General features: G+C 39.2%; 1 protein-coding gene across 3 annotated transcripts in view; it reads left to right on the top strand.

The window, feature by feature from the left end:
- The first annotated feature begins 1401 nt into the window (after positions 1 to 1401).
- LOC102758840 (chromosome unknown open reading frame, human C18orf54) overlaps positions 1402 to 19834 on the top strand; it is a 23667-nt gene continuing 5234 nt past the window's right edge. For 2 of the 3 annotated variants that reach the window (XM_015565686.1, XM_006766386.2), the window contains exons 1-7: positions 1402 to 1563; positions 3918 to 4246; positions 5646 to 6428; positions 7107 to 7254; positions 10693 to 10795; positions 14044 to 14175; positions 16409 to 16479. In XM_015565686.1, the coding sequence (XP_015421172.1) occupies positions 3964 to 4246; positions 5646 to 6428; positions 7107 to 7254; positions 10693 to 10795; positions 14044 to 14175; positions 16409 to 16479 (1520 nt within the window). In that variant the 5' untranslated portion in view covers positions 1402 to 1563; positions 3918 to 3963. The remainder of the gene's footprint in view (positions 1564 to 3917; positions 4247 to 5645; positions 6429 to 7106; positions 7255 to 10692; positions 10796 to 14043; positions 14176 to 16408; positions 16480 to 19834) is intronic. The other variant, XM_015565687.1, reaches the window with a different exon arrangement.

The following is a 19834-nucleotide window of genomic DNA, read 5'->3' as shown; positions in this document are numbered from 1 at the left end:
TCCTGCAGGCCCTCTACTGGGAATCAGTCCCGCAACCCAGGCATGTGCCCTTGCCAGGAATCGAACCCAGAACCCTTCAGTCTGCAGGGGAGGCTCTACCCACTGAGCCAAACCGGCCAGAGCAAAAAGCCTAAGTTTTTAGGCTCATGCCATTAGCAGTCTGTGGCTGGCCCCTGACCTGGATTTGTCTCAGTAAATATGTTATTTCCAACCAGCAACATACATGATATTGACTGCTTTAGGAATTGCACAGATGATAGTAACATACCGGTAGAGTGTCAATCGCAGGGGCTCTGTCCTATTCGTTGTCAAATCACCTAGCACTTACTGCCACAATAAACATGTTTAACTGAACCACTCAACGGAATGTTATCGTTTCTGGATGTTTTTCATTTGCTAAGAAAAAGGGGAAGATTAAGTGCAGGGAGCTAGAGAGGATGAAAACAAGAGAGCAAACAGCAAGAATGCCCTGCATCACCTGGTGGCGGGACATGGGCCGCGCGGAGTGTGTTCCGCTGGAGTAACCCCGGTGTCTTCGCCCGCAGGGTCAGTGGGAAGGAAGCCTCCGCCGACAGCGCGATGGCATCTTTTTTGATCCACCACCTGGTTGAAACTGGATTCTTCGCTTCTCAGAGGCTGAGGCAGCCTTGCAGACGGCTCACACACGTTGTTACGTGGGTCTTTACATCGGTTTGTACAGCATCATCTCCCTCTTCCCGGGCTGCCTACCTGGCTCCCCCATCCGCACTGGGTCGCTGCCATTCTTCCTGGGAATCCAGGTCCCCACGGAGTTGGCTGGATCCCAGCCCTCCGTCCTCCCATCCCGCATCTGCCTTGAGTGTGAGGGGCTGGGCAGCCTCGGAGGGCCGGGCTCGGGGAGAAAATGGGGAAGTGACTGGGGAGGGAGGGGAGGCAGCGGTCGGGGACGCTGCCCCTGGCCCAGGTTGATGCCTTATCCCGGAAAGGGGTGCTCTGAAAGCGGGGAGACCAGCTCACTTGGAAGAACTGGGGAGGTGGGGCCGGCGCTCGGAGACCCGAAACGTCAGCCGCACGCGCCCCAGATCTCCCCGACCGAGTCTCCTCACTCAGCCCCGGGAGCCGGCTGGAGGAGGCACGGCCGGTCATCCGCGCAGACTGGCCACCAGCAGCGGAGACGGAGGTGGGGGGAGGGCGTGCGCTGCAGCGACCTGGACGTACGTAGTATGTGGACGAACACCCACCCCAGAGAGAGGCGTGGGGAGAAACTACACTTCCCAGCAGGCAGCGCGACCGAACGCCCGCGGCGCCGCGTTCCCCTCCGCCATTTAGCATCATGTTTCCAAGGTTCACCCACATTGTAGCACGTGCACCTCATTTATTATCGCCCGGTAATATTTTGTGGTGTGGATATACCACCGCCATGTTGGGTCAGTTTGAAAGCCCGCGCGGGCGTTGCGCTCCGCTGTGACGGCGGAGGATGCTGCGAGCGAGCGGAGCCTGAGGCGCGGCGGGGTCCGACCGGGATGCTTTGTTGCGTCTCCCGCCGGGCTACAAGCCTGGGTTCTCGGCGGGCAGTTGTGAAGTGTGCGTGTTTATTTCTCTCTCGTCCGGACCTTTGTCGGCGAGTTCGGCCCGAAAAAAGGGGGAGGGAGAAGGGTTTCGAGGGCGACCGGTCCTTTGACAGCCCGAGGGAAAGGCTCCGGGAAGGGTGGCGGGGAGGGAAGGGGAAGGCGACTCTTGCGGGAGGGCGCCTGCGGAAAAGGGACAGTTATAGGGGGAGGATCGCGGACCGGGACCGAGGTACCCGACCTGGGTCTCGGGGAATCGAGGTGCCGACTGAAGTGAGGGGGTGGGCTTTTGGGGCCGTCACCCCGAGGATCTCGGTCGCTCCCCGTTCGCTCCCAAGGCTCTAATGCTCTGGCCTGAAGCCCTGTCTGATGGCGGGGGCCCCGAAGGCAGGGCGTGTCCGGGGCGGGGCGCGGGCCCCCCGGCCGCCCGCTTACTCCTCCTCTCCTGCCGGGGAGGAGGCGCCAGTGCCGGTTCGCCCCGGAGTCGTGGGGTCTGAGGCCCGTTCCCTGAGGGTGAGCCGCTCCCGGCGGCGACTCGGTGCGGAACACGGTGTTTCCGAGTCGGAGGCGGCTGGCGGTTCCTGCGTTTCCCGTTCTGCTCGGGGTGATGGGTTTCCCTAACGGCGCGGATACGCACGGGTGTTGATGGAAGAAAAAGATGCTGGGGGTTTCCTGCCAGATCCCCCGGGGGAGAAGTGCGGGTCTGTCGGGCACCGTTTGAAGCCGAGTGACAGCTGCAAAGGGGGTGGTTAAGTATTTCTTTCTACATTTGTTTCCTTTCGGGAGCTTTGCACAATGGTAGTTGGAGTGCCCCGCCCCCCCGGGTAGCCCAGTGCCCGTGGCAGGACCCCAGCTGCAGGCTGACCTGCTGGCGGGAGCTCTGCCCCCTGGTGGTCAGCGCCGGGCACAGCTAAGGGTGGAGGGGTCGCTTAGGCTTTCCAGGTCCATCCTCTGTAAGGAGTTGGTTCTCAACCTTCCTAATGCCGGGCCCTTTAATGCAGTTCCTCATGTTGTGGTGACCCCCAACCATAAAATTATTTTTGTGGCTACTTCATAACTGTAATGTTGCTACTGTTATGAATCGTCATCCTGATAGGCAGGATATATTTTCATTGTTACAAAATGAACATAATGAAAGCATAGTGATTAATCACAAAAACAATATGTAATTATATATGTTTTCCGATGGTCTTAGAACGTATTAAGTTCTAGACATTAATGTTTTATTTTCAGTACAGAAAACCCATTGATTTACTTTTAAAACAATGTCACATTGTGCACTGAAGTAGTGCCTGTTCATTCTGTTATTTCTTAGGGCTTCAAATATAGATCTTGTTATTGTTATACTAAGGTAGACAGGAATTCTGCCCATTTTAGTGATGTAAAAACAGTAAGATGAATACATTGTCAGTTTTCTAATTATTTAAGCCTCCATTAAACAGAGGTAGTCTGAATCTGTTTAATGTAAGAATTGAATATAGTGAGATAGCACCAAAAATGAAGGTCAGAAAATGATTATTAACTAAAGGCCCGGCCTGGCCTGGGCCCTCTCACTATTCAGGACCCCATCAGTGTACAGTCCGGCCAGGGAGGAACCGAGGAAGGGCTCCAGGGCGGGTCCGGCTCATCTAGCCCAGTTCCTATCAGCAGGACCCAAGCAGCAAGCTAACCTACTAGTTGGAGCGTCTGCCCCCTAGTGGTCAGTGCACATCATATAACGGGAGAACGGTCACTTGGGCTTTTATATAGATAGATGTTGTTTTAGAAAAAGCATTTTGCCCGTTCATTTTATGGTATGACTTGTAGTTTATTTCTTTATATTTTATTCTCAAGTCTCTTTGGGGTGAAGGAGTTGGCTAAAGTTACGTATTGGTATTTACAACATTCACCACTGTTCCTTGTTGTTAATACCACATTTGATGCATTTAAAAATTTATTGAGGACCTACTCTCTGTAGTGCATAGTGGTAGGCTTATGAATTGAGAAGTATTATGTATAAGGGAATGTTAAGTATTGTGATGTCATAGAATATATCACCGTAAGAAAAGACTGTAAATCAGTTGTTTTAGGACGTTTAAAAAAAGTGAGTACCCTTTCCTTCCTATACTTATGCGTGTTCTCAGATAATCTTTGTATACATAATTCCAGGCACATAGTAAGTACTTAATAAATGTGTTCTAAACAAATGATGACAGAATTCACAGTAATGAAAATAATAAAAAATCTACAATGTGTATTGCCTTTAAAGGATTTATAGGTAATGGGTTTTATTCTTTAAAGAAAATTATAAAAAGTTTACATATTGAATAATTTCTTTGTATATGGCTATTCTTTTAGTTGGAACCTTAACCTTTTGTTTTTGTATTACAGTGGTTTCTAAGAGAAATGAACAGAAATAACTCACTTTGAGGAAGGCATGGCAAAACCAAATACAAAACACAGAGTTTGTTCTCGGGAATCTTCAGTATCTTCTCTGTTAGCAAGCTGCAGCCTCAGTGGTAGTAATTCCTCTACCGCTGATGGCTCTGTTCAGTATAAGGATAAACTGTACAGTTCTGCATCTCAGGCTCTACAGGCCTATATTGATGATTTTGATCTAAGCCGGATGTATCCTGGTGTAAGCACTGGAAAGATTAACATTGGTAAATGTCCTGCTAATATGCCAGAATTCTCCAACTATATTTATAAACCAAACCATGGTATGCTTTTATTGTTTGTTTTCTTTTGTCCACTGACTTAAATCATTTGAAAGATGTGTTGTAGCCTTTGAAATCCAGATGCTTTTTTTATTCTTTTGGGGTAAAAATTACTTTTATAATGTTGAGATCTGAATATATTTCTTAAAGGACTGTATACTTATCTGGTACTTAGGAATTTTCAGCTAAGATCCCCTTGCAACCTTGGAGTGGAAGCTGATGAATTACAGCAGGTGGCTGGTCCTAAATCCTTAAGATGTTTATTTTAGCATCATAGAAAAAGTGTTGTCTTGGTGGTTTTAGTTTTCATTTACTAGCTTAATGACTTAAGTGAATCGCAGCCTTTCTTAGTTTATACTTGTTCCTATGCAATTGATTGCAAAGGATTGTATTAGTCTTCCTGATCTCTATTCTATGGAATAATAATATTCACACTACATTGAGTTTTTCCTTGATAAGGCTTTTATGAAGACAAATTTGGAATGAGTCTGTTGATAACCAGTTACTGAGCACTTATGAAGTAGCCCTAGTATGGAAAAAGTTTGCATTCAAATTTTAGAAGGATATGGGCACTATTCCAGAGGAGAATTAGAACAGCTATTTGCTATTGCAGAGTTAGTAAAGAAAGCAAATTATTTTTCACCTAATTTATTCACAAACTTTTCCAAATCCTGTGTTGCAGCCAGTATTGAGTGACCAATATTAATGTGAGTGTGTCAGTGGATTGTGTATGTCTAGATCAGTGGTTCTCAACCTTCCTAATGCTGCGACCCTTTAATACAGTTCCTCATGTTGTGGTGACCCCCAACCATAAAATTATTTTTGTTGCTACTTCATAACTGTAATTTTGCTAATCATAATGTAAATATCTGATATGCTATATGTGTTTTCCGATGGTCTTAGGCGACTCCTGTGAAAGGGTCATTCGACCCGCAAGGGGTCGCAGCCCACAGGTTGAGAACCGAAGGCACAGTGATTAATCACAAAAACAATATGTAATTATATATGTGTTTTCCAATGGTCTTAGGCGACTCCTGTGAAAGGGTCATTCGACCCCCAAAGGGGTTGCAACCCACAGGTTGAGAACCGCTGGTCTAGATGAAAAAAGTGGAAGAAACAGTAAATTAAAGAACATGGAAAAAGTCAAGAGGGTGTAGAGATAAGGGTAGAAATTAGTTAAAACAAATTGATATGTGAGGGGGGAAAGCACATTCTATTTCATCAACCTATCCCTTTTATTCTTTTAATCAAAACTTTATTGAAGATCATGGGAAAGTAGCAAAAATGGTTCTTTAATTCTTATTTTTTCCTTAAATTCTTAATTCTCATTTACTGTTGGATATTTTGAAGTGTTTTTATATGTGATATGGGAAGATAAACAGAAGTATGCTTTGTTTTTCAGCTTTTGAAAAATTTCATCACAAAAAAAGCTCCTTGTCCTCATCTTCTAGAAGACGGACTATTAATGACATAGACTCCATTAGCCTAACAACTGATGATCTGTTAAAACTTCCAGCAGATGGATCATTTCCTTTTACTTGTGTTGGACCAGGTCATCAAGTTACCAAGAAAACCAAGAAATGCATTGGAAGACTGAGTTTATCAGACACTGAAAAGAATCAAAATTTTCAAGAACCCTGCATTGCCAGAAGCAAGGATAACTTAGTTACTCCTGTGGTATACACAAATATAAATGGAAAGCAGTGTCATAAGCTAAAAAACCTAAAACTTGTGAATAAGACGAATAAATGTGTTTCTGAACCATCTTTTTTTAAGAAATCATCTTTCAAGGACAGTTCAGAACTCGATTTTGAAAAGAATTACCCAAGATGGCTCACTGGCCATAAATCTGACCTTAATGTTTCAGGGATAACTAGTATACCTGATTTCAAATATCCAGTCTGGCTCCACAATCAAGACTTGCTACCTGACACAGATAGACAAAGTATTTATAAAATATTTAAAGACGAGCATTGTTCCCCAAGACATAGTTATCAGGCACAAAGAACTTCTCGACCTATGAATAAATTAGATTGTTTTGAATATTCTTTGGAACCCTCAAATATTTCAGATTTCTTGAGTGGTGATAAAAGATTTGTTAATGAATATAAATGTGATTCTGAGCATAGCCAATGTCATTGTGAGAATCCACTTCTTCCAGGACAATCCAAAAAGCCATTCAATGGTAATTGTTTTTTGTTTGCTTTTAAGAATCAAAATGCTGTAAATTTGACCTAATATCTAGTAGCTTTTATGTTATATTCTTGATGTAATGATCAGATTATATATTTTTTGAACTCTTATGGTTTTCATTTTAAGTAGCATTTTATAACTAGAAAATATCTACTTTTATTTCTTTGAAATGTCACATTTTGACATAATTTGCTGATAAAGATGTGTAGAGGAGGTATCCCAAAAAAATGTATGCATACTTTAACAGCTGATAGCTCAATTTTGAAAATGAAATGTATTTTTTTAAATATATTTTATTGATTTTTTACGGAGAGGAAGGGAGAGGGATAGAGAGTTAGAAACATGAGTGATAGAGAAACATTGATCAGCTGCCTCCTGTACACCCCCTACTGGGTATGCGCCTGCAACCAAGGTACATGCCCTTGGCCGGAATTGAGCCTGGGACCCTTGAGTCCGCAGGCCAACGCTCTATCCACTGAGCCAAACCGGTTAGGGTGGAAATGAAATGTATTTTAATAAACACTGCCTTTATAATTATTCAAAGTGTATGTATACATTTTGGGGGGCACCCTGTATGTATACCAAGTTATCTGAATCCTTGTTGCTTTATGAGATTTTGCCATGCTTTGCATTTATTTTTTTTCTTAATTAATGTAGTCTTTTAAAATAGGTGACAAAATTGAATTACTTATCCTGAAGGCCAAGAGAAATCTAGAGCATTGTACTAAATTACCAAAGTCGATGAAACAGGATGATAGTCCTTGTTCATTAGATAAACTGGAAGCAGAAAGATCGTGGGAAAATGTGCCTGTTACTTTGTAAGTATGTTTTAATGGAAAAGTCATGTAAGGTCATTAGTTTTCCATATGAAAAATATATGAACATCTAATTTATTTTTATATAACTTCATTATAACTAGCAATGTAAAGACATGGTAAATCTGTAGAAAATGGTGTTCGGTGTTGCTTTGCTTGATATTATATTTTTCATTTGTTACCACAAGATCGTGGGTTATTTCATAACTTAGGTACATTATGTAACTTTTGTTTTTGTTACAGTTCCTTTTGTTGTGCTATAAAATATTGATATATGTTTACTGTGAGGAATTAGAACCAAAAGCAACTATTTGTAGAAGGAGGAGGGCGGCTATGGAAGTCTTGTTACTTTCTACTATATTCTCTCCATATATTAAGAGTTATCTATTTTCATTTACTTTTACTTTCTCTTTCAGTCGTTATTTTCCGTAAATGATGGTCCATTTTTATATTGTATAAATTTTTATAATTTCTAAGATTATTTTCATTTGTATATTTAACATTTCAATGACAGTTTCTCAGAATAATTTAAGAAGTGTTCACCTAGATAACTGAATGTGAACTTAGAGTAAGGATTAGGAGTTTAGATAGGAAAGCTTTTTTTAGTGATATTATTATATCTAGACTTATTAGAAATGCATTCTTGGTAACCCTATATCCTGCCTTAGTTTCTGATATTTATTATATTCAGTTGTCTAAACTTTTATTTTGTCATAGATGGAGTTTATTAGTTAATGGATCCTTTTTTGGTTCTCAAATGTCTTTTTTATTTTTATTTATTTATTTTTAAATGTGTGCACTGACTACAATACTGGTTTGGAATTCCAGCTCTGTCAGTTCTTCCCTGAGATCTTGTACAAGTTTTGTCTACTTTGTATAATTCTGCTTTGTACAAGGTCTTGTACAAGTTCTTTTGCTTTGGCGTTTTTGTGTGAGGATTCAATTAATTAGAAAAGAAATACAAGGTACTTAAGTCAGGATATGGTAATCTCGTAAATTGTAATTTGGTGATTATTCAAAATACATTTTTTCTTTGTTTAGCTTTATTTTTCAACTAGAGGCCCGATGCACAAAATTTGAGCAAGGTGCTCGGCCCCCGCAGCCCAGGCTTCATCCGGAAGGACATTGGCTGTCCGGTCTAATTAGCATGTTATGCTTTTATTATTATAGATTGTTGGTTCAATAATATTTTTTTAAATGAGTCAATAGATCTAATTTTTAAATTTATCTTTATTTTTTTAAAATATATATATTGATTGATTTCAGAGACAGAGAGAGAGATAGAAACATCAATGATGAGAGAGAATCATTGATTGGCTGCCTCCTGCACGCCCCCTCCTGGGGATTGAATCTGAAATCTGGGCATGTGCCCTTGACTGGAATCGAACCTAGGACCCTTCAGTCCAAAGGTTGACACCCTATCTATTGAGCCAAACCAGCTAGGGCTATTTTTATTTAATTTCTCTTTATCAGTTGTCCTGTGTATTTGTAGAGTACCATAGCTGCAATACTTTGCTTTCAGTTGGAACCCAAATGGGTGTGCAAATAATATCAGAGATATTTAAGGGTAAAAATTTTAATGTAGTTTATAATTAGATAATATAACTTCTGGCTAGTATAATTATTATCACCAGTGGTTTGGCCCAGTACTTTGTATACAGTAGTTGATGTTTTGAAAATTGGGTTCATATAGTGATGGGTATGTTTGTATTTAAAATTAATGATGGATTGTGAGATGAAGGAATAGACCTAGCCTTAGTATGACATTGACAAATTATTATCAATCTGTCATAAAAAAAATTGGCCCTAGCCAGTTTGGTTCAGTTGATAGAGCGTCACCCTGTGGACTGAAGGGTCCCAGGTTCGATTCCGGTCAAGGGCACATGCCCAGATTTTGGGCTTGATCCCCAGTAGGCGGCGTGCAGGAGGCAGCCAATTAATAATTCTCTCTCATCATTGATGTTTCTATCTCTCTCTCTCCCTTTCTCTCTGAAATCAATAAAAATATGTATTTTTTAAAAATTGACCTGGATGTACTCAAAGTAATATACTAAAAGATGGAGTACAACTGCAATCAGATAATTGCTTTTTTTGTCTTAATGGAAAATTCCAAAGAAATACAAAGTAGAAGAGTAGCATAATGAATCCTTATGTACCCAGCACCCACCTTCAATAATCAGGTAAATGCTTTTGATAATGGTGGGTGGGTGTATAAACTCTTATAAAGAATTAGGGAAAAAACTACTGAAGAACAATAAAAAGCTGAGTTACAAATTAAATGAGTTAATAATGAATTGCTACTAATGAAGAAAAATTATTGTGAAATTTACATGTTATAAAGATACTTAGATATCTGAGTACTTGAGTTAGAAACACATCTCATATTGATATATATATGTGTGTGTGTGTGTGTGTGTGTGTGTATATATATATATATATGTGTGTGTGTGTGTGTGTGTATATATATATATATGAAAGATAGTATGAGTTTATTTTCTGTGACTAACAGAATCTGGTTTGGGGAAAATTCTTACTTTTGCTAGGGATGCCCTTTTTTCTGCTACCCCTTAAATTAAGAAAAAATTAATATTTATTGAGCATCTATTAAAGGTACCAGGTACATGGCGTTAATTTATGCAGTACTTCTGTGAGATAAGTAGGACCACAAATGTAGAAATTGAAGTTCAGATAAATAAGTTACTTAAGGTCATATAGTGACTGGGTTTGGGATTTGAATTTAGAAATTATAATTTCAAATTTGATTATTTTCCCACTCTAACCTGTTTTATATGTTAATGCCAGTTCTGGAGTGGGGCATCTGTCCTATTGCTTTGATGTGGCAGAAAGTATAACTGCCATCCCAGTAGAAAATCTTATAAATTCATGAGAGTTTTGTGTATTATCATTGGGTAACTAACAGTGTTTAATTGGGAAAATGTCCTGCTTATTTGAAACAAGTGAGCTTTCAGAGCATAGCCTGTAGTTGATGGGTTATTTGTTTAGTTGAAGACTAATGTCTTCAACTTTTTAAATATAATTTTATTACTGATAGAAACATCAATGATGAGAGGGAATCATTGATCAGTTGCCTCCTGCATGCACCACTCTGGGGATCAAGGCTGCAACGTTGGCATGTGCCCTGGCTGGGAATGGAACTGTGATCTCCTGGTTCATAGGTTGGCGCTCAATCACTGAGCTATGCCAGCCAGTCCAAGTTTTTTTTTCTTGAAGCTTTAAAGGAGAAGCAAGGAAATAGGGTTAGATTCTGGTATAAATTCAGGAAGATGAGAGAATTATCAAGCAACATCAATATGAATCATATCTATAACAGTTATTTCTTGGTGACCATTTATATTTAAATGATAACCATTCAATTATATACTGTCTAATTTTTATAAATTGGGAACTTAATTGCTATCTTGTCTCTTAAACCCTATGTAGTAAATCTCCTGTTCCTATTAACTCTGATGACAGTCCTCAACAAGCTCCAAGGACAAAGTATGCTAAAAGTTTCCTTGAAGACTTTTTAAATGATGATGATCAGGTGGGTGAAGTTAAATCTTTTTAACTTATTAAAAGACTAGAAGCCCGGTGCACAGATTTGTGCACTGGTGTGGTCCCTCGGCCTGGCCTGCACCCTATTGCAATCCAAGACCCCTCAGGGGATGTTGGAGGCCCAGTGCATGGTTTTGGCCCGATCCCCACAGGTCAGGCTGAGGGACCCCACCAGTGCACGAATCGTGCACCGGGCCTCTGGCATGCATATAAGATCTTTGGTTAATCTCTTCCCGCCCTTCCCTCTGAGATTCATCATTCTATTCCATGTTTCCATGCCTGTGCATTGATCGTCTGCCCCTGGTGGTCAGTGCGCATCATAGCTACCAGTTGAATAGTCGAACAGTCACTTAGGCTTTTATATATATAGATAGATTCTAAAGTAGAGGGACCTGGGATTGAACTCTTACAGAAAGCCTAAATTGTCATTACAATCTTGGTGTGTTTGTTTTCTGGAAAACATATAAAACAGACCATTATAGAGTAAACTATATCTTCCCACAGGGCAGCTGATTATTGAGAGTTGTGTTTCTGAGATATAGTTGTAAATCTCTATTTTGTTTATGATTTGTTGTTGGTGTTGTTAATCATCATTGGAGGATATTTTTCCATTGATCTTTTTTTTAAGAGAGAGTGGAAGAGAGAGGAAAAGATAGAAAGATCGATGTGAGAGAAACACATCTATTGGTTGCCACCTGTGCACACCCTGACCATGGCCAGGGTCAGGGAGGAGCCTATAACCAACGTACATGCCCTTGACTGGATTCGAACCCAGGACCCTTTGGTTCACAGGCCAATACTCTATCCACTGAGCCACACTGGCTAGGGCTCTATAATTTTTTAAATAGGAAAATATTATCCAATTTTACTAAATCAGCATATGTGCATTTTGCACATAACGCCAAAATAAAGCATAAATGTGTATATGTGCACATAAGAAATGATAATTTGATTTAGAAATAAATGCCATGGTGTTAAATACTGAAATAATGCTTTTGGGGTCTTCCAAGTACAGACCTTATTCTACTTTCACCAGTTTTCCTACCAGTGTCTTGTTTCAGGACCCAATCCAGGATTCAGTTTTGCATTTAGTTGTCATGTCTCTGTAATCTACTTCAGTCTGTTACAATTTCTCAGTTTCCCTTGTCTGTCATGACCTTGACACTTGAAGAATACTGGTCAGTTGGCTATTTTGTAGAAAATTCCTCCATTTGTTTTAGTCTGAAGTTTTCTCATGATTAGAATGTGGTTATGTATTTTTTTCAAGAATGCAACAGATATCATGCTGTGTGCCCTTCTCAGTGCATTATATCAGAGGGTTCGTGATGTATTGCTACCATTGATATACAGATAATGTATATCTTAGTTTGCACTGCTGTAATATGCCATAGACTTGGTGGCTTAAATAGCAAACATTTATTTCTCAGAGTTCTGGAAGCTGAGAAGTGTAAGATCAAAGTGTTTGGTGAGGTCCTGCTTTTTAGTTTGCAGGTGGCCATCTTCCCCATATATCCACATGATAGAGAGAAGAGGGAAAGCAAGCTCTCTTGTGTCTCTTATAAGGACACAAATTTCATTCATGTGCTCCACACATGCCTCTCCTCCAGATATTGTCAGATTCGTTAATACAATAATATAATGATATACAAAGTTATGGAAATATGTTAAAATTTGTGCTGTTAACCTTGAATACTTGGTGTCTACTGGCTTTCTCTTTAGTAAAATTAATTTCCCTTTGTAATTAATAAATATCTTAGGGGAGATACTTTCAGACTATGCAAGTAGCCGAAAACTTTCATTCACTAATTTTAGTATCCATGGGAGAATCTTGTCTTTTCTACAATATTAATAGAAATTCTTGTGTAATGAAGGGCTATTCCTTCTCCCCCCACTTATTTGTTTATTAAATTATATCAGCAGGGATTTGTAGATATTTTATTCTAGGTTTATAATACAACTAGAGGTCCGATGCACAAAATTTGTGCAAGAGTAGGCCTTCACAGCCGCAGCTCCTCAATCCCTCCCTTGCAGCCACAGGCAGCTGTCTTGCTCCTACGGCTGCAGCCCCCCCGACCCCAGCTTCATCTGGAAGGTCGTCCAGAAGGACATCCAGACAGTCATTCTGCTGTTTGGCTGTTCAGTTGATTTGCATATTACGCTTTTATTACTATAGATATTATTTATTTTGTTGCTCAAATTCTTCCAGTTTAGGCCATAAGGAGTTCCTTCAATTAGCTCCTGTGTCTTTTTGACATTTCCCCCTTTTTTTGAGCTGTGGTTCTTTTTATTGGAAAATGTTGTTTAGCCATTATACTTAACTGAATCTCTTCACCAATGAGAGCACCCTTTTAATACTTTTTAAAAAAATTATTGTTTAAAGTATTACATATGTCTCCTTTTTCCTGATTGACACCCCTGAGGGCAAGCCCCTACCACCCCAGTGTCTGTGTCCATTGGTTATGCTAATGTGACACTTCAATATTCTTTGCTAGTCAACAATTTATGGTCTGTGTTGAATATGTTAAATCACAGAAATCTTAAGAGGACTATTTGCCACTTTGTGGATAGTTTTCAGTACACAGCAACTCATGTATATATGTAAAAATAATAGGTTGGTAAAGACTTTAAAAAAAAAGAAGTTTGAAAATATCCATTACAGATTCTTTTAAAAGAATCCTGACCACCTATGTAGCTTAAGTGCTATTGCCTTCTTGGGATGTAGATAAGATCAGTGCTAATTAAGTTATGAGTGTTTTTTAGGTAGCAAGGAATGTGTGGCCCATGAAGAGATGGAAAACCAGTATTCTGTGTGTCAAACATATTTAAAAGTGTGTAGAGAATAATGTATTTAAAATTCTAGTTATTGCTCACCTGATAATCAGCTCCATTTACACACCTGAAAAGAGCAGGTTGACTTACCTGCTCTTTGGGGATGTTTTCTAAAAATCTTTGATTTTAAATGTACTAAATGAATGCATTACAAACATAAGTACTATTCATTTTGAAAGAGCAAAAACTAGAAAGATATGGCACACTGTTAATAACGATTACCTCTAAGTAACTTCATCTGGGAACTAGGTAAAGGGAGGTGATAAGTTATGCACAACATTTAAAAACACTCTGTTGACATGTATTGTTAGGATTTTTGCATTAATTTTGTATTGGGGAGAATATTACAAAATATAACATTTTGCCCCCAAATTTGGATGGTTAATTGATCATCTGTTTTAACCTTAGAGCTGTACCCTGTCTGGAGGAAAACATCATGGTCCTGTTGAAGCCCTGAAACAAATGTTATTTAATCTTCAAGCCGTACAAGAAAGTTTTAATCAGAATAAAACTGTGGAGCCAAAAGGAGAGATTAAACAAGTAAGCACAAACTTGATTTATGAATTTGGATCTGTGAAGAGATAAGAATTCTTTCTAGAACGTCTTTAATTAGACCTCCAGTTTTATGTTAATAAGCAGGCCACATAACACATGTTGTAGAGTTGGATTATTCTTTTTTTTCCCCCCCAGAAACTTATTCACATTGAATACTGTTAGATTTCTGCAGTTGTATATCCATGAATGGATTGTTTTATTTAGTTTATGGTTATAAATACACCATCTCATTTAGATATGATGATATCACAACTATGGTATGAACGGATTATAAAAGTTGTTTTTGAATTGCCTACAAAATTATTCTCTGTACTCCAACTTGTATTTATAAATTGGGGAGATCTAGAAAATCTTTTTTTTTTTTAAATCCTCACCCAAGGACATTTTCATTGATTTTTAGAGAGAGAAAAATATCGATGTGAGAGGGAAATATTGATTGGTTGCTGCACCTGTCCCACTTGGGGACTGGTATCAAACCTGCAACCCAGACATGTGCCCTGACTGGGAATCAAACCCAAGACTTTTTAGAGTATGGGACAGTACAACCACCCACTGAGCCACACTGGCCAGGGTGAAAACGTTTCAACATTAGACTTCTCCACAGACCTTTGTCATCTGAAATTTAATTTTGGTGCCATGTGTTTATTGACTTCTGAATACAGTTATGTAAAGTTTTATTTTGAAAACATTGAATTTTTTTATATTTCCTAGGAATTTGGAAATCTGTTTCTGCTTTGGCTACTGTTCTTTAGGGATTGAATTTTTTCACAATAATATAGTTTTTATGAATATATTCTTATTCATAACTTGGGAGAATATTTATATAATCCCAAGTTTGATTAAATTCTAATTCTGCCACTTCTAGTTTCTGTTTTCTCTTCTGAAAAATGAGGTTGTTAAGCCCTAGCTGGTTTGGCTTAGTGGATAGAGTGTCAGCCTGTGGACTAAAAGGTCCCAGGTTTGATTCCAGTCAAGGACACATACCTGGGTTGTGGGCCCGACCTCAGTAGGGGGCATGCAGGAGGCAACCGATCAATGGTTCTTTCTCATCATTGATATTTCTATCTCTCTTCCTCTCTCTCTTCCTCTCTGAAATCAATAAAAATATATTTGGGGAAAAAAAGGTTGTTGAGAAATTGAGACAGATTATATAAAGTACTTATTATAGTGCTTGGCACCTGATAAAAGTTTAATAAATACCTTATCCTATAAAATTAAAGCCTAATATGCTAAGTGTCTGGTCAGCCAGTTGGCAGTTCAGCCAATCAAAGCATAATATGCTAATGATATACTAAGGCCACTCAGCTGCTCACTATGACGTGCACTGACCACCAGGGGGAGATGCTCCAACCAGTAGGTTAGCTTGCTGATGGGGTCCAGCTGATCGGGACTAAGCGAGATGGGCTGGACATGGCCTGGTGCCCTGCTTCGGTCCCTCCCTGGCTGGCTAACCTCCTGCGTCCCTCGCCAGCCCCTATCATGCACCGGTGGGGTCGCCTGGCCTGTGCCCTCTCGCTATCGGGGACCCCTCGGAATGTCAGAGAGCCAGTTTCAGCCCGATTCCTGCAGACCAGGCCAAGGGACCCCACTGGTGCACCAATTCATGCACCGGGCCTCTAGTTAATAAAATAATTACCCTAGTAATAAAAACATTAAAAAACTTAAATAGTAATACTTAAATTGTTTAAATATAAGAATGCCTTAAAATACTTAATAAATGTTTTTATTGTCATTATTTTGATAGGATTATTCAGTAGAGCTTTCTGAAATTCAGTTTTCATTACAAATAAGTAGGTTAACTCTTGGAGACTATCATGGCCTGCTCTTTGGAGTTGTATTTCTTAATTTTTATCTTTCCATTCTAATGATCATAACAGTAACATAAAATGTGTAATTTATTTTTCTTTCCTTCCCTTTTTAAACATTGAGACAAGACTGAGTTCATTATAAAGTCATAATTTCAAACCAAGATTTGATTTTTTTATTGGACATAATTTAAAAGCATACTATAGGACAATTTAAAGATGAATCTAAATATAGTTATATTATTTTTAGAAAAAATATGTAATACTTTACTGAAAATTTTTTGCTAGATTTCTTTGGGAACAAAGACAATATTTTTTTACTGTTCTTTTAAGTCACATATTAAATAGCATTTATGTTTATAATTATATTTAAATTTTCAGTATTTTGTTTCATTTGGTCTTTTTAATAATAGGTTTCAGAAGATGATTTCTCTAAATTACAATTGAAGGAAGGTATGGTTCCGATTACTAGGTCACTTCAAAAGTAAGTATTCTCTAGTAATTTCTGAATATGTTATGGGTACAAATCTATTTTAGCCATCTCTTAGATTGAAATCAGAAGGTTTCAGGATGGAATTAAGTAGTTATAAGGATATTAAACTTCTTGGAACATACTGTTTAATCCTGAAGTTATCTCTTAAACCTGTGTTTTTCCCTATTTAAAATGTTCTTAGGACCTAATGAGATAACCTTAGACACCTAAAATATAATGATGTGAATGGCCTTAATTAATGCTCTTCTATTTCTGAACAATAACAACAATTTGAGCTAGTATTGGTGTGGATGTCCTGGAAAAACACCTTGATCATGACATGTATTTTCATATATTCCTTCTAATTTAGTGGTTCTCAACCTTGGCTGCACATTAGAATCACCTGGGAATCTTTTTAAAATCCTGATTTCTGGGCCTCATCCTCCGGAAATTCTGTTTCTTTGTTACTAATGTTGTGCCCCGCCCCATAACCAAGAAACAGAATTTCTGGAGGACGAGGCCCAGAAATCAGGATTTTAAAAAGATTCCCAGGTGATTCTAATGTGCAGCCAAGGTTGAGAACCACTGTTCTAGAAGAAATACAATAATCATAAATAATTATTTGACCTATATCCACAGAAAACTAAAGTAGATATAATGTTGTGGATATAAAGATAATCTAAATGCCCTAAAGGTGTTAATCCACCTATTTTCTTAAATTATCTTAAATTAAAAATTGGGAAGGAATACATGTCTTTCTTAATTGGCAGAGGGAGGGTATTTATTTATAGGTTTGGTTGTATGAATATAAAGTGCATTCAGAAGATGGTATACTGAGCTTGGGAAAAGCTAAGATGAAAATTTTTTTACTTTCATAACACCATTTCACTTGGCTGTATACAGTGTTGTATCATGACCCTTAAATTGATGTTTTCCCCATTAGCCTGTTTTTCACCTTTTTAGGAAAAAAAATAAAGAATTATTTCCTTCTACAATTTTATCCTCCACTTCTCTAAGTAAATTATTTATTGTCAGCAGGGCAGATAGAGGTTAAATGACAGGAACTGACAGCTGATTGTGTAGCCAAGGTAGGGAGACTGAAGATTTCATTTCTGCTTAACTTTCTTATTCCTTCCCATCATACCTCACCTCTCCCCTCTACTTCCCTCCCTCCTTTCTTCTATTTTTAAAAAAATTTTTTTTTTCTTATTGATTTCAGAGAGGAAGGGAGAAGGGAGAGAGAGAGATAGAAATGATGAGAGAAAATCATCAATTGGCTGCCTCATCCACGCCCCTGCTGGGGATCAAGCCCACAACCCAGGTATGTGCCCTTGATCAGAATCAAACCTGGGACCCCCCAGTGCCAAACCGGCCAGGGCTCTTCCATTGTTTTTTTAAAGGTATAAAACAAACTACATAGGACTAAAAAGGAACCAGGTATATTGAATTATAGTTATGAAAATATTAAAATAAATTGCTAATTAGTATTATGTGCTTATTAATGCATTTAAAGTAAGACAATACATTTAAAATCTAGGTAAGTTAAAATTCATTTTGTAAAAACATAATATGAAGGCCTTTTGCATTGCTTGAATAAAAGCATTAAATTATGGCATGGTCTTTTACTTATTTCACATGTTGATCAGCAAACAATTAGAGAAAGGAAATATTGGAAAGCATTGATTTCTGGGTCACCAGTGATACCTTACTATTCAATGAATAAACAACTAGGCTTAAAATTATCTAGTGGTTGATCAGTTATATGAACTTTTGGATATAGACAGAAAGACTTAGATAACATAGGTTCTAATAGTTGGTTTAATACCTATTGTAATTTTGTAACTATCATATGACTTATAATTTTGAAGTAGTGATGAGTTTAAATGATTTTGATATTCCTGTAATGATTGTAATGTGACATGAAAATATCTCCAGTTTCTGTGGCATATGAGGTCACAGATTTGGTTTGTTGCTTACATACATAATGGAAAGAAATTCTAATTTATAGGTGATATTTAGTGAATATAAAGATGAGGATGTTTTTTCTCTATCCATTTTCAAAGTCCTTTAAACCCAAGGGGTCTGGCCATTGGGGTTGTAAGTAAGATAAGATTCTAGTCACTTGCCTTTTTCTTTCTCTTGAACCACAAGTAGTTGAATAATACACCTGAAAATAAAAGGGAAGATAATTCCCAAGTATATTTGCAAATTGTCTTTTTTTCTCATACCTGTATGCCTCTAGGAAGAAAATAATTCTTTAGGTAGAGAGATATACTATAGGATGTAGAAATGATAGGGTCTAGTTAATTTTACCTCTGATTGCTTAGTAACTTCGGGTGAGTTATTGTCATTTAGTTAAAGCAAATGAGAATCTCAAAAATTAACTGAAGTTGCCAAGGGTAGCAGAATCCAATTTCTTCTTTTATCTATATACTAGAGGCCCAGTGCACAAAAATTTATGCACTGGGGAGGTTCCCTTAGCCTGGCCTGCACCCTCTTTCAGTCCGGGACCCCTTAGGGGGTGTCCACCTACAGGCTTAGGCCCGCTCCCCGGGGAGATTGGGCCTAAGCTAGCAGTCAGACATCCCTCTGGCAGCCTGGGAGCCCTTGGGGATATCAGTTGGACATCCTTAGCGTTGCCAAGGAGGTGGGAGAGGCTCCCGCCACCACCGCTGCGCTCACAGCCATCAGCCTGGCTTATGGCAGTGGAGCTCCCCCTGTGGGAACGCATTGACCACCGGGGGTAACTCCTGTGTTGAGCATCTGCCCCCCCCAGTGCACATCATAGCAACCAGTCATTCTACCTTTAGAGTCAATTTGCATATTACCTTTTTATTATCCTATCCTATCTAATAAAAGAGAAACATGGTAATTGGAGTATGACCACTACCCTTCCCATTGGCTAATCAGCGAGATATGCAAATTAACTGCCAGCCAAGATGGCGGCCAGCAGCCAGGCAGCTTGAAACTAACATGAGGCTTGCTTGCTTCAGTGACGGAGGACTCCAACGTTCCCTACCTGCCTTGCCGGCCCTCTGATAAGAAACATTGTAAAAATACAGAAGCTAAACAAAACCCTAGAAACCTGCTTTCAGTGAGCCCGGGATCTCAGAGCAGGAGTTGATATGTTGTTTCGATTATAGAACCGAAACAAACCAGATACCTGCTTTCAGTAGTGGAGGCCTAAGAGCTGGACCTCAGAGCTAAAACTGGCCCAGAATAAAAAAAGAAAAAAGAAAAAAAGGAGCGGTTGGGAGGTTCCGTCACCCGCCAGCCTGAAAACAGCCCTCAGCCCCTCACCCAGACTGGCCAGGCACCCCAGTGGGGACCCCCACCCTGAATGGTGTGTGACCAGCTGCAAACAGCC

Source organism: Myotis davidii, unplaced genomic scaffold (assembly GCF_000327345.1).
Source record: "Myotis davidii unplaced genomic scaffold, ASM32734v1 scaffold520, whole genome shotgun sequence".
Classification (NCBI taxonomy): domain Eukaryota; kingdom Metazoa; phylum Chordata; class Mammalia; order Chiroptera; family Vespertilionidae; genus Myotis; species Myotis davidii.
This window is presented reverse-complemented; position numbering and strand designations above follow the sequence as displayed.